Source organism: Rhea americana, unplaced genomic scaffold (assembly GCF_003343005.1).
Source record: "Rhea americana isolate MKP2758 unplaced genomic scaffold, rheAme1 scaffold_79, whole genome shotgun sequence".
In the NCBI taxonomy this organism is placed as follows: domain Eukaryota; kingdom Metazoa; phylum Chordata; class Aves; order Rheiformes; family Rheidae; genus Rhea; species Rhea americana.
Genome location: NW_028186967.1, coordinates 67,986 through 82,073, shown reverse-complemented (window position 1 = coordinate 82,073; position 14,088 = coordinate 67,986). Strand labels below are relative to the sequence as shown.

The following is a 14,088-nucleotide window of genomic DNA, read 5'->3' as shown; positions in this document are numbered from 1 at the left end:
GGCGCGGCGGCGGCATGTTGCGGCGACCGGCGTGGCAGGTAGGGGCGGGCGGCGCCGTTGGCGGCGGTTTAACGGTCGCTTGGCGGCGCGTGGCCGCCCCCTCCCCCCCCCATCTCCTGTGCAGGGCCGAGGCCGAGCGGGTGTTTGTGGCTCCTGCAGCTCCCATCTTCGCTTCCCCAGAAGCCTCCTCTAACTCTGCGGTAGTTTATGCCCAAGTCCCGTCTTTTCAAGGGCTGGGCTGCAAAAGTTTTCCTGTCGCAGAAACTAGTCTTCACTTCGGTTCCTCGTGGCCGTGCTTTATGTTCTGACATATGTGAATAATTCAGAGTCCTGCAACCGTACACCCTGGTGGGCAATCTGCACAGCTTTGCAGTGTGGGTCAAGATCAGAGGAAGTTGCTGTGCTTAAAACCTCACCTTAAACTTAGCTGTACTATTTTTGAGCAATTCTTCTTACTCAAACCACCCTTATCTGCTGATGCATATGCTACAGGACTGAATCCCTCATCAGCAGGTGTTACTTCTTTCATTTCTCGAAAATATATAGGACTTCCTGTAAGGAAAAAAAAGGAAGTTCTGTTTGTACACTTTTATTCTTTTGGAGTACAAATGCTGGACCTTGTTTACTCAGCTACTATAAACTGAAGGAGATACTAAAAGATTTKACATGTGCATGGAATTAGTCTTGTTTGATTTGTATATAAATCAAGCAGGTAAACAATCATACCAAAGAGCTTTTATTTTGYAAGTTGTTATCCTCTGCTTTAATTTCTCTGTTCAGCTGAGGRCTGTCAGTCTCACCTGCCTTGAGTCTTGCAACCACTTGTAGAAGAATAGGGTTTTTTTGTTTTTTTCTTTTTTTTCCCCCTAATTCCTCCTTATGGGCCTCTTGCAGATGTTTCTAAGCGTTTTTTCTGTGACATGATATTTGCATCAAGTCAGTTTCTTTCCTTTTTCTCCCATGTATTTAGCCAYGACACTCTTCAGAATTTTATGGCCTTGATTTGCTATTTGCTTGGGAATGAGGAGTTATCAGCGCATCATATTGAATATAGCAGTGGAGTAGGTACATATTAGGTATATCTTGTTAATCTCTGTAGTGAAGCAGAAAGATAATGAAGCTATAAAAAACTTAAACAATTTTGAAAACTATCTGTTTCCAAAAACTGAAGCCCAACCAACAAAACAACCCCTCCTCTTCAAGCCCCTCCTATTATATATTATAGAAAAACAGTAGTTGCTGCAGTATAGCTCATGTCCTAAATACAGTTGCTGAGGATGTACCTTCAGGTCATCATTTTTCTTAGCCAGCTGTTAGCTGGCTGTTCTTAACCAACTCCACCTTAATCGTTATTTGACTAACCCTGCTGGCTTCATTTGACTGAATCGAGTCCTCCCTTCTTCCTCCGCACTGTATCACCAGAAAAGGATGTAATTACAAAAATCTCTGTAAGTTCTTAGACAAAGAGGTGAATGTGAATAACGTTCATATTTTATGTCCTGGTAACTCATATATCTGTCTGTTCCTGCAGGTGTTTCGTCAGTTTGTAAGACATGAATCTGATACAGTTGGCTCATTGGTACTTGAAAGATGTAAGTAGCTCCTGTGTGTTAGAGATGAAACCTAGCTGATTTACCTAGTCTTAGTAGTCTTATTTTCAGAACTGTGCCTACTCACAGTGGAGGAACACATATGGATGTWTGCAGCTGAACACTATAATCATAAATGTTTTATTTAAAACAAAGAAAACAAAACTTAAGTAGCTTTCTGTGTGGTCTGTGCCAAGTTAAGCAGTCCCTCTTCAGGGAGAAAACAAAAGCCCTGAAAAGGCAATACAGCCTAAACCAGGAAGGTAGTTTTGCTTTATCAGTGGCAAATTACCTCTATTTGTGAATCAGGTACAGTATTCTCATGTTTCTGTAATGACTGCCTTTGGGTGTCTCATCTGCTTGTTGCTTATGCTTCCATATGTTCAGGGTATTTGTTTGGGAGCTGCTGCTGCTACAGTATGATTTGCTCCAGGTGCATGCTTCGGATGTTACCATTCTGTTCATGTGCTCGTTGTCTAAGAGTGGTGCTCCTCCRCTTCCTCTAGTTGTTCTTCAAGGAACAAATTGTTACCATCCAGTCCTCGTACCTATGCCAAAATTACTAAGTCTTTAATTCAGAAGATGTGGTGTGGTAATGCAACATTGCTGTTTTAAAGGTACTATTTTAATGGTAAAGAAGACAATTAAGTATTATTTTGTCATAGCTGAAAAAATAGAGGTCAAGATTTTTTTAAAAAGGCATGCAGGATAATCTGATGTCGCATATGGATGTGCCTATGAAAAAGATGGCAAAGAAATAGAAGAAAATAAACTTTAGCTTTCTAAATGAGACTATTCAACAGTAATAATAACGATAGTACMGGTGCTGTCAACTCACTACAGGGACTGAAAAAGGCAGAAGTCAGAAGAACTTGAAAAATGGAACTTAGAGCAGGCCCCGACAAAAGTTGCCTACTTATGACTTGCCAGAATAAGAAAAATCTTGTATTGAAGAGAAACTAATGATTATTAACTCTATAGGGATTTCTTTGTCCCTCATTTCTCAGTGCATCTTATCTGTATTTACTCTTTCACGTTTCAGCCATGAATCGTGTTCAATTACTTGGTCGAGTTGGACAGGACCCTGTCATGAGGCAAGTGGATGGAAAAAATCCTGTTACCATTTTTTCTCTTGCAACCAATGAGATGTGGCGAACAGGGGAAAGTGAGGTAACCCAGGGAGGTGAGTCTGTAACATAGAGCATGCCTTGTTTCGAGGTCGTGTTTTCCTATCCAGTAGCACCAGAATTTGTCTTCAAGCTGTTGTGTAAATCCTGTAGCTGCAGGGTAGTTCCTTTGAGGTCAGTGGAGTCATCATGGATGCGCTGGTGTGTTTGTATGTCTTACTAATCCCCGGGAGCAACATGCACTGAATARTGATTTGCCTGTAAACCTTCTCTGGAGGAGAGAAAGGAAGGAGCATTTGGTTAGCAGTTCTTCTCTGTTGGAGTTGCCAGAGGTGTAGCAGGTTCTGTACTCTTTATTGTATTCCAACAGGAGAAAAAAGAATGAATACATTTTCTCTTAGGGAAAAAGAAACATCTGCAATAATCTAACTTTTGTTCAGTGTGAATCAGTTGGGAAAATATTTTCTTCTAGTATTTTCTTCTAGTAAAACCTGATGTTTTGATTTGAACTATACTACTGATATATGATACTTCTGTTTGGATGCAGATGAGCAGAAGATTGATTACTAGTATACTTCCATTTCTCAAATCACTTTTCATCATTTGAGAACATCAGCTTGTTGAAACTAATTTCTGAGGCTTGTGTAAAAGGAAAATGTGGTATCCAACTTGCTGTTTTTATGTAACTTAGGCGATATCAGTCAGAAAACTACATGGCACAGGATCTCTGTCTTTAGACCGGGCCTCAGAGATGTTACATATCAGTATGTGAAGAAGGGGTAAGTGAATAACAAATGTGCTTGGGGATTTAATGCTTTAATAGTAATTGATATAATAATTGTGGTGACCAGGAGCTGTATTAAGATAGAAGTGCCTTGCAGACAAATACTACAAACAAGTGAGGCAAAATCCTATGTAATCTCAGAATCAAGTGTAGAGAAGAGAAAAGTGATGCTGTTCTCTGACCAGAACCAAATTCTTGATTTTTAGTTCTCGGCTCTACGTTGAAGGGAAGATAGACTATGGTGAATATACAGATAGAAACAATGTGAGGCGGCAGGCCACAACAATAATAGCAGGTAAGGAACTTAACACACCAAGGCCTACCTTGGCTTTTTAAAATGGAGAAGGAGATGAGGACCTTTGAAACACAGCTTGGCATGTCTTTGTCCTCAGAATCCACAACAGGAGATTTTGAGAGAATGAATAGGCTCTCCAGTTCCCAGCCTGTACCGGTAGATGTCCTCTGGTACTGCTTGTGAAAAGCCAGAAAACAAGAGCAAATACTTGTGTATTGTTGCAAAGTATGTTTGCACAAACCAGTTAGTGCAGCGGGTAGATATCATGGGCTTTCAGGCACATGACACTGCAGGCCAGGCAAATACATATTCTAAGCAAAGTGGAGCTTATTTAATAGCTTTCATTTAGGTTTGTCAATGATTTTTTTCCCCTGTTTAAGTCTGGAGGCTCCACCAACTTTAAGGATCTCTATTTGTGAAAGTTGTTTCATGTGGAGATAACCTGATGGAGAATTTAGAAAATCTCAGTCTGGCCAGTAGTGGGAAGATAAGCACTGGATAGGGAATAGGCTTGTTCCTTGGGTAGACACAGTGAAGAAGAAAACTGAGAAACTAAACTTTTCCTTTAAATCTTTAAATAGCGTGAGAGTAGCCAAAGACAATTTGGTCCTACTTCTTTACTGAGAGTAGAGCCACTATCTTGTGGCATTTGGAGGAGCGCTAAAATAACTGGCTTGTAAAGGAAACATTTCTGTTACACAACTATATCTAGAAATACTGGGTCAGAGGAGAAGAAAATACAATTTTTCTACTTCTGGGTATTTTTCCAGTGCAACTTGTTTATAACGGTAATAATCAAACTTCCATATGAGTCAGCAGTGCTGTAAGTTACTACTTACAAATATCTGGAAGGGAGAAACAAGATTCTGTTTTGTTTATTTGTTTGCTTGCTTAGTATTTGTCCTATTGAWTTTTTCGTGCTGTTCAGTATCTGCAGTTTCACGATGTTCCAGAAACCCTTGAGCCKTGATAAAGTATGGGCTTCCTCTAGTCCCAAAGGCTGATGACATGGTATTGCCTACTGGAAATGAAAATTTAAAGGAAATTAGCTATAATTGAGAGAGGTCATAATCAAAGACTTAAACTCCTATTTCAAAATGTTTCTGATACCTTTGACTGTTTAACAGCTTTTAATAAGGTTTAATACACTTGTATGGGAGTATTTATGGTCACGTTGAATTGTTTGGCTTCTGAGGCGATAGAGGAAGAACCTCTCAGAGGCTTTTATTTCATGATATGCTCTGAAATGAATGTCTGTGCAGCTTATTTTAACAAAAGTAGGTTGTCTGCATGGGTGTGCAGGCTTTCAGCAGGGCAAAACAGTCCTGAAGWTTAAATTCTCTTTTATTTCTTTTCAGATAACGTAATTTTTCTGACTGATAGCATCAAAGAAAAGGCGTGAGGTTGCTAGCGCTTGGACCCAGCCCRTTTCATTCCTTTCATTTTTCAGTGTTTCATAATTCTGTAATCATGTATATTGCTGTAGTTTCTTTAAAAAAATAAATAAAATATACAATACCCATAGAGAATGTGTGTGTGTGTGTGTGTTTTTGTTGTGTATGTTTTGTTGTTGTATGGTTTTCCTTGATGCTTTTTCTCTGTTCATCATTGGTTGGGCTTCTTTCTTTTTTTGTTATTTCTTCAGAGGAAATGGTAATCCTTCTGGCTGTATTAATTCCTGAGCTGAATATATAAATGGAATTATCTGCCTGAATATTCAGCCATTTTGAAACCATATTTTCTTGGTTGTTGTAACTATTCCTCTTCTGTCCCATAGGGCCTAACAACCTAATCACCTCTCACTGCTAATGTCCCTCTTCTGTTCCTTAGGTGTCCCTTTTTTTTTTTTTTTTAATTACATCAGTTTGACGTTGTAATAAACCAGAGCCATTGGCTTCAACTAGTACTTGAAGTTTGTTTCAGATCTGGAGAAGACCTCCTGTGCCTGTGAGCCTGCCTCTCCCCTGATTATAGGATTTAATCAAATAAGACATTATCTCTCAGCAAACCCTGCTTTAGTTGTGTGCTTAGATCCTTGTTATTATGACATTTTGACATACTGTGACTTTGCTATGACATTAAAATCCTCATTTCAGCACTGTGTTAGGGTGCTATGCCTGTCACTTGCCATCAGGAGGAGCTGGAAGAATGACTGCTGTGTCTAGCTTTTGAGAGGCATACAATACTGTGTAAAAATAACATTCCTGGTCCAGGATTCTCAGTTAATGTGGGAGTGAGTAGTGGCATTTCTTATCTTTAACTTTGGTTTAATTGTTAGAAAGACTGAGAGTTTTTAGTGTTGTTAGTAAAAAAAAATTGCACAGCTAAAGAGGTGCTTCTTTCTGCTACATACTTAGAGAAGTAGTGAAATTCCCACTGATAGGAAGTGATGTGAACAGGGAAGGAGAAAGGTTAAAGGTGACAATTTCCTGCCTTCAAAGGTGGTGGGATTCTGCATCTTACCTCTTTCTGAGCACAGTACAGTGCACACTAGCTTATATTTTTCGCAGCTCTTCACCTGATAGAGTAGGCTTTGTGTTTACGTTCTTCTCTGTGAGTGATGGTGGTACTACCAAAGAACTAAAGGGCATTTATTTCTGGATAAAGTTAATGCTTTCACTGATACCCTAATATTTAACGCTGGAATACTGAAGTATTAGTAGATGCACTGGAAATGCTGAGTGGGTTGAACAGGTTGTTATCCACATGAGGTTATGCTGTCTTTTTAAATGGGAAGTTGAGACTTTAATTCGAGTAACTACTCCTTGTTAGATCTGAGTCTGCTGCACTGCTGCCACCTCACCTTCTGCAGTTATCTACGTGAAGAATATGTCATGCTTTTCTGAGGCTGAGAAGAGACCAAGCATTTTGTGGGTAAAGCCTCAGTCTGCACTAAACCACAGCAGTCCCAAGGTAGTATTGCCTGGCAGTTCCTACTCTTTGCTGGGTATTCCTTTTCTATAAAGCATTTATTTAACATGACATGCTCGCATTACTTCTGTGTGATCCCATATTGCTCTCCCATCTTCAAATCATGCCAGCAGAAGTACTGTTGCGCAGGCATGTGACATTGATTTCATGCTCAGCTGATTGATGCAGAAAAGCACCCCAGGTGGCAGGGTAGGTGTGGGGGACATCTTGCCAGCTGAGAAACGTACACAAGCTCCACATTTAAGCATTGCTTCTGAAACCAGATGAGTCCTCTATACTTGTGTTCTTCCTAGCTACAGGAAGTGCCAGGCAATACGTCTGAGTCCTCCTGGCTTAAGGTAAACTCCTTGCAAAGACCTAGTACTGTAATCCTTTGGGTAGTTCAGCTGGTGGTCAGAAATAAGCTCCCTCACCGATGCTTGTGTTGCTTGATGTAAGTTCATATAGGCTACAGTACTTTCTGAAAAGGGTGACTGATAGCAGTGTTGATTACGGATGCTGAAATAGGGAAGAGTGTTGTTTTCCTTCTTTTATCTCTAAGCAAGAAGGATATAAGAACTGCATTATAATGGTGCACCTCTAAAGTAGTTTGTSTAGGCCCACACAATTCTTCTGGGCAACTGAAAGCTAGGATTTGTCTTAAGCTTTCTTTATATCTGGGAAGCCCTGAGTGAACATGCTATGCCTCTGTTTGTTTAGTGATTGCCTTCTTTTCTGCACCTGGCTGTGATGGTGGAGGTCCACATGGCTTATACAACTGTCAGTGTCTGCTYTGGAGCTTAGGAGCTGGCTTTCTACTCCAGACTCAGAGTAGAGGTGGTAGCAAGGATCACCTTCACTGCTGCAGGTGTGAATCTTAGCCAGAACTCTTCTCTGGAAGGGTGAGGGCTGAMTGGTTTGTGCTAATTTCTGCGTGTGGCTCAGGATGAGGACAGAGTTGAGCTAACACAAGATATGGGTTTAGGTGCCAACAGAGAAAATATTTGCTCAAGAACTTTGACTTTTCTTGCTTTTCTGGTTCCTCCATTTAAAGTCACTAATAAACTTTCAGAGATTGCTGTCTTGTCCTTGCTGAATGTGTACCTAGCTTAAGAACATTCTTCTTCAGAAGTCATACAGTATCTTGGATGTTCATCACAGTTTTGTAATAGGGTAGATCTTTGTAGATGACACTGTCTTAGCAATAGACATAGTTAACGCAAAAAYAACCAGTGGCAAAGGTATGTTGTGCGTGCACCTCCCACGTCTACTTTGCAGCTATTGGGCAAAGTTAATCTATAACAAAGTAATTTTGGTTAAAGGGAAAGAAAGTGTAAAATGAACCTGTATATACCCTCTCTCTCTGTCTCTCTGTCTCTCCTCTCTCTGTCTCTCCTCTCTCTGTCTCTCCTCTCTCTGTCTCTCCTCTCTCTGTCTCTCCTCTCTCTCTCTTTCACACACAGCATTCTTCTTTGGTTAATGGCTAGTTGCTTGCTCTGTAAGGGAGTGTAGAAGAATGGAGGTGGTATCTATTAAGTTAAATAGAGTGATACCTTGTTTGTAGCTAGTCGATGAGCATTAGTGCATGCTGTCCCATGGTAAATGGCATTCAGCTTTTGCTTGTCCCAGTTAACCTCTTGTGTCAACTGGACTAAGCAAACCCTGATTGCTGGCCTCAGCTAGGGCTTTTCARAAGGATTTGTTCTTCTCAAGGAACTTATTTTGTCTATTTATAGGGATAGATTGGAAAAGATGAAAAAAATAAAGGTGATTTTTTTAAAGAATAACAGGGCATTTTAACCACATATTGGGAGTGTTTCATAACAGCCCTGAGACAGAGGTCTTCTGGACTGTGAGGCACCTCAGTGCCACTCAGTTATTTCTCTTAGTTTGATATGAAGTRTAGGAAACTCTTCTCCTGTGCTTTTTTCTCTCTATAGTGCTTTGGTTTGAGGAAGACACCATAGTCATTGTGCCTGTTAAGAGCTTTCAAAATGCTATACAGCAAAGAACATTTTTGGCTTTTACTGAAGTGTGACCTGTGTTTGAAACCATAGATACAATTCACTCAGCTCCATGTATGGGGTAACGAGGGATACTTCAGTGCAGTGGGGCTAATTTCTTTGGCAGAATGATCTATTCCTGCTTCTGTTCCGTGACTCATAATTTCTAAGGACAGACTAACAARATGGATTAAGTGTGACTGAGAATTGGATTGGTACAGAATTACTAAAACCTTTTTTATCACCAAGTATCTGGTTTTGACTTCACACCTGCCCAAAGACCGCATCCTGGTGACTGCTTGGTGTCCTTCATGAAGAGGGGAGGTGTTTTAGGCCTGTCCCAGCTCTCTGTTGTGAGGACTAGCATTGTCTTGGGGAGCCTGATAAAAGCCCAGGCAAAGAGGCCATGAATTGCAAAGGCAGGAAAGCTGAATTAGAGCTTTGAGAAATCCCTGGGTATAAGAGGGAGGAATATTCTGGTAAAGGGAACTTATGTTTCTGTCAGTGTACCAATTATGTGGTTTTAATAGTAGGCTGTCTCCAGTACTGGCCATCCCACATCTGTCACAAGCATTCATGTCAGAGAAGGAATATAATGCCASGATTGTAGGAAGAGAACTTAACTATTCTGAGGCACACCTTCTGTTTTTAACTCCAAAATTTCTGCTGTGGAAGCCTTTTTGCAAAGCAGTTGAGCATGTCTATAGATACAAACAGCTGCTGTTTTGGCCACATCCTGTCCTGTTTTCCCTTCGTGGTGCTGGGTGAGGGGAGCTTCTTCACACAGCAGTGTGATTCAGATCTCATTTACACAAGAAATGCACTTTGTTACTGCAGAATCAGTTACCGGGCAGTATAAATAATGTGTTTGCAGAGGACATTCATGAGAAGGAATCAACTTTCATGGGGTTTCTACAGAGAGATCCTCTTGTGGGAAACGCATGTTAGTTTGTATAAGGTTTCTTTCTTCTGCTTGTTGCTTTATGTCTCGGATAGGATATCAGCTAGCTCATCGTCCTRCTTCGCAATTTCAGAACACTCCAGTAACTACAGTGATCAGAAACTGATAATCAGGCCATTTTTTGCATTGTTCTTAGCACTGAGGTTTGTGCATTGTGTCTTCTGAGAGTTGCTAATTTTGTTGAAGAAACTCAGCTGCTCTAAAAACTGCTATAATAAATGGGTTTTAAGCTGTAAACTGTTTCATTTGCACCTGTTCAAAATAAATAACAATTGCTGTCCTGTAGGCTCTGTTCCTATTTGTCTTTTTCTTGCTGGGTGACTTTTAAGACTTCTTTGAACAAAATGGCTTTAGTAAATGGGTGGTTATCTTGATCCCAGTTGTCACAAGTCAGAAAAATGTTACCTGTAAATATTTAATGAGCCTTTGTGCAACTGACCTGATCTAGAACTGAATAATGATGTGGTCACAAGAGTCATGGCTTCTGCAACCCGGATCTGCAATGAAAAGAGAGCAGCTTTCCTTTGCCAGGCTTTCTGTGATTTACCTTACAAACTTGTATTATTGCTATTTGTTTTCTTTGATATTTAAAGTTAATGGTGTTTGCTTGGAGTTCTACCTTAACAGCCTTCTCTTTCTCAGCTAGTTTGGTTTTCCCTGTGGTTTTCTGTGTGGTCAGTACTTCTTGCTGAAAGGCAACAGAGTGCTGGGTAAAAGAAAGTTGTACTTTACCCTCCTCTCTTCAGCGTGCTTCTTTGCAGACAATACAAACTTATCTTCTTATCTTCTTGTAGATTGATGGTCAATTTTTGCATTGTATCCCTGTACAGGATAATGAGTTCAAAGATAGTTCAGAAGTCTGTGGTGAAGAAATTGCCTTATACAAAAGGAGAGACTAAAATGCTCACAGAATTAGATGACTTGGAACTTAAAAATGCTACTGAAGCAGCTCTAAGAGGAAAGACACTCTGAAAAACAGGCTTGATTTTTCAACATGCTAGTTGCTTTCTTAATTTTCAAAAACAATATAAAATCCTCCTAACAATGTGGGGAAAAGTTATGAGGATGATTGTGTCTGAATAACACTCTTGCCATTTTTGTGGTGGTGTGTATTTTTCCACAGTCTCTATTTTCTGGTGTAATGCTAGTGAGTAGCAATACACAATGCATTAGACTGCTATCCTATGTGTTGTGCCAGAATGCTGAATAATTAATATTCTCTGGAAAGGATTAATTTCCTTCAGTTTTTTTATTCCTTCTTGGTGCYCTATACCTGCAGCCAATTTTTAGCAGTAGCTTTCTAATACAGGTATCTTCCTCAAGAAAAACTGATTCTATACCATGAAAACTTCACTGTGGCCTACGTGGTGCTAGTTGCACCCATGCAGGGCCATGCTGTGCAGTGCGTTTAGCTGTATTTCCTTACAAAGTCTCAGGGAATTGGTTTAGAACTGTAAATGCTCCAAAGTGAGATATAACATTGATAATATGGCAGGCACAGGATGTGTAGGATAGGCCAGTTACCAATACAATRTTTTATATTAGTGAATAGCCACAGAAACGGATAGTCTCTGTGTACTAAAATACTTCTGTGGACAAAGAAATCCACCAAGATGCTTACGAGTACACGGTAGCACTTTGTACCACAACAGCAGCTGTGCCTCAGTACCCATGGGAAAGTGCAGAGGAAAGAGGAACACAATTTTACRTGTAGAAAGGGTAGAAATCATTAGGAAAGGCAGCATGATGTTTACATAGTGTGCCTAAGCTGTCAGTGAAAGTGTCACCTGTCACTCAAGGGACAGAAGTGCTTACTGTACAACTTGTTTTTTGAGTATTTCTTCCTGGGAAATGTGCTAGGAGGAGAAAGTTCAACCCACTGACCAGTCCTTGTGAGACTCTTGATCCTTGGCATGTTCCATAAATGAAGAATGAAGTTGCACTCACCCAGCCAGCACCTTCTTTCTTATTTTAATGTGACTTTTCTTTTTTTTTTTTTTTTTTTTTTTTAGGTTTACAAGGCAAACATGGCTGTCCCATTAGACTTCTCCTGCAGGCAGAACTTTTAGTGCCCTGTCTAAAAAACTTTTCTAGTCACAGTCAGCAATTTTAGAGTGATTTAATGTCAGCCACCAAATAAGGTGGTGGAGAGCCTGTTGTTAAAACGGGTTATCACAAAGCTACAGAAGCTTTAAAAGCAAGAAAACATCCAAAGAAAACATGGAGGTTTCTGGATAAGGAACTGACCTTTACAAGTTTTACAATCTGCGTCTCTTGGGGCTGGCACAATGTAATTGTTTGGACACCAGTGCGTGATAAGGGCCAGGACACAAATGAATTTGTGCCTGGGGTCAGAGTTCCCAAAGTGGTAGGTAGCAATTTGCATGCTATAATTTGGCTTCAGATGTTTTCTGTGCTGCTGAGGGCATATACTGGCCTKATCTTTTTCACAATAATTTAAAATAACTCATCTTTGCAGGGGATCTTTGGTTTGGGCAGTTAGGGAATTTTCCCTTCATGTTTTTCACCAAATAATATAGCTTTTTTTGAACTTTTGTTCTAATTTCTTTTTTGAAGTTTATCGAACTCCGGAAGTTTATCGAACCCCAACAAAGTCGCCTCTATTCTTCCTCTCTGCGTTGCWGTTAGGCCTCATGGGTAATGGGAAATCATTACGACTTTGTTCTCCTCAGAGGGCTGGTCTAGGCTCTCCGGAGCTAGGACTGTATCACTTAGGATACACTGGTGTTTGCTCTGTGACTGAATGAAAACKGTGTGTCACCGAAAGCAGGGGGAGAAGGAGCAGAGAAAGCACTTAATCAGGAAATCCAGTTACAATTCGTGTTAAGGCACAATGTCACATGGAAATGGTGATTAATTTTGAACTAGCCCACAACAAAATGCTTTGATTTYGTTCCAAGAGCTGAAATGAAGCCTCAAAGAAGGCCCAGTATCTTGAATCATAAGAATTGGGCATCTTTCATTCTTAAAGAATGATGAAATGTCACTGTTGTCYCAGCTTGGGATGGGACTGAGTCCTGCATATCAGAATTTCCCATTGACTTAGATAACTTTTATTGCTGGTTGATTAGCATTATGGGAACAATATCAGACAGTCAACAGAATAGTCTTTGCTGTAATGTGATGGCTGCACAGAGCATTGACGTAAAGATTATCCTGAAACAGCTGTTTTTTTACAGTGTGCATTCTGAAATGTCCTTTAACAAACATGCAAACGTGCTCAGCAGTATCAAATCATGAGAACTTCCCAGATGATTTTACTGCTTCATTTTCATTAAATTGGAAGCCCAAGTGGCTAGCGCRTTGCAAATCACAAACCTCTTCAAAGTCTCTCTGAATTCAGCTCCGGGACGTACGGAGCCAGAGGCGATGGCTGGCTGCGAGGACTGGCCCGCGGCTCTGCCGTTCTGCCTCAGCGCCCTGGCAGCGCTTGCGGACGGGCGCCGCGGCGGCACCGAATCCTTTGATCTGCCTGGAGCGGGTGCCCTTGCTGCGCTGTGGCGCTGGGTGAGGAGGAGACCAGGCCCTGTGCCGGGGGGGACACCAAGGGGCCTGGAGGCTCTGGGTGAGCACTCCCCCGGGCAAAGCGCAGCTCCTCTCCTGAGCTGGGGGAGATCTCCCTGCGGGCCGGACCCCGCGTATGGTGGCCGAAAATTAGGAGGCTGGTCGCTGCGGCACGCTTATATGGGGCACGAGGGCTTTGCCTGTGAGCCACTCTCACGTGGGCGCGTTGGTTTGTGTTCCTGAGCCTCGGGGCCTTGCAACTAAGTAAGTACCTGGCTATTTTTATTTTTTTGTTGCAGACGCCCTCGGGACCGTGCGAGCGCTGCCTTAGCGCTCCTTTGAAAGGCGGAAAGCTCCCGCCTCGCGCGCCAYGCTTTCTCTGGGATGCAAACCGTGAGGTCGGGCAACCCGCGCTGACAGCCGGGGWGCCAGGCCCCAGGAGCTGCCRCTGGGGCGGTACGAGCCCTCGGCCSGCKGGGCCTCCTGCCTGCCCCACGGYGAGGCCCTGCCCTGCCCGCCGCGACGGAGAGGGGCCGGCGCCCGGCTGCCTCTGCGCTCCGTTACCGGCGGGGCGGCGCTTCAAACTGCACGGTTTAAACGTTCGTCCGTTTATTGCTTGAACGTTAAACGTTTGTTCGTTTATTCATTTCTCTCTCTCAGGAAACGTGATTTCTGCGCCTTCGGYCGGGCCCGCGGCACCCAACACGCCGCTGCGCTGTAACGGCTCTGTGGCGCAGTCCCACGCCGAAGCGCGGCCGCCGCCGCCGCCACGGGCTCGGCCCCCTTCGCCCCTCCTCGGCGGGGGCGGGGCGCCGCGCGGCAGCGGCAGTCTTGTCGCTGCCTCGTTGGCTGGCGGGCCCGTCACTCCGGCGGCCCGCGACGCTCCATTGGCCG

At 42.3% G+C, this 14,088-nt stretch overlaps 1 protein-coding gene across 1 annotated transcript in view; it reads left to right on the top strand.

The window, feature by feature from the left end:
• Nucleotides 1-5,324, top strand: part of WEE2 (WEE2 oocyte meiosis inhibiting kinase) — a 20,780-nt gene extending 15,456 nt beyond the window's left edge. The window contains exons 11-16 of the mRNA XM_085322583.1: nucleotides 1-38; nucleotides 1,532-1,592; nucleotides 2,632-2,772; nucleotides 3,408-3,495; nucleotides 3,707-3,795; nucleotides 5,154-5,324. Of these exons, the coding sequence (XP_085178709.1) occupies nucleotides 1-38; nucleotides 1,532-1,592; nucleotides 2,632-2,772; nucleotides 3,408-3,495; nucleotides 3,707-3,795; nucleotides 5,154-5,197 (461 nt within the window). The 3' untranslated portion in view covers nucleotides 5,198-5,324. The remainder of the gene's footprint in view (nucleotides 39-1,531; nucleotides 1,593-2,631; nucleotides 2,773-3,407; nucleotides 3,496-3,706; nucleotides 3,796-5,153) is intronic.
• Nucleotides 5,325-14,088: the final 8,764 nt, after the last annotated feature.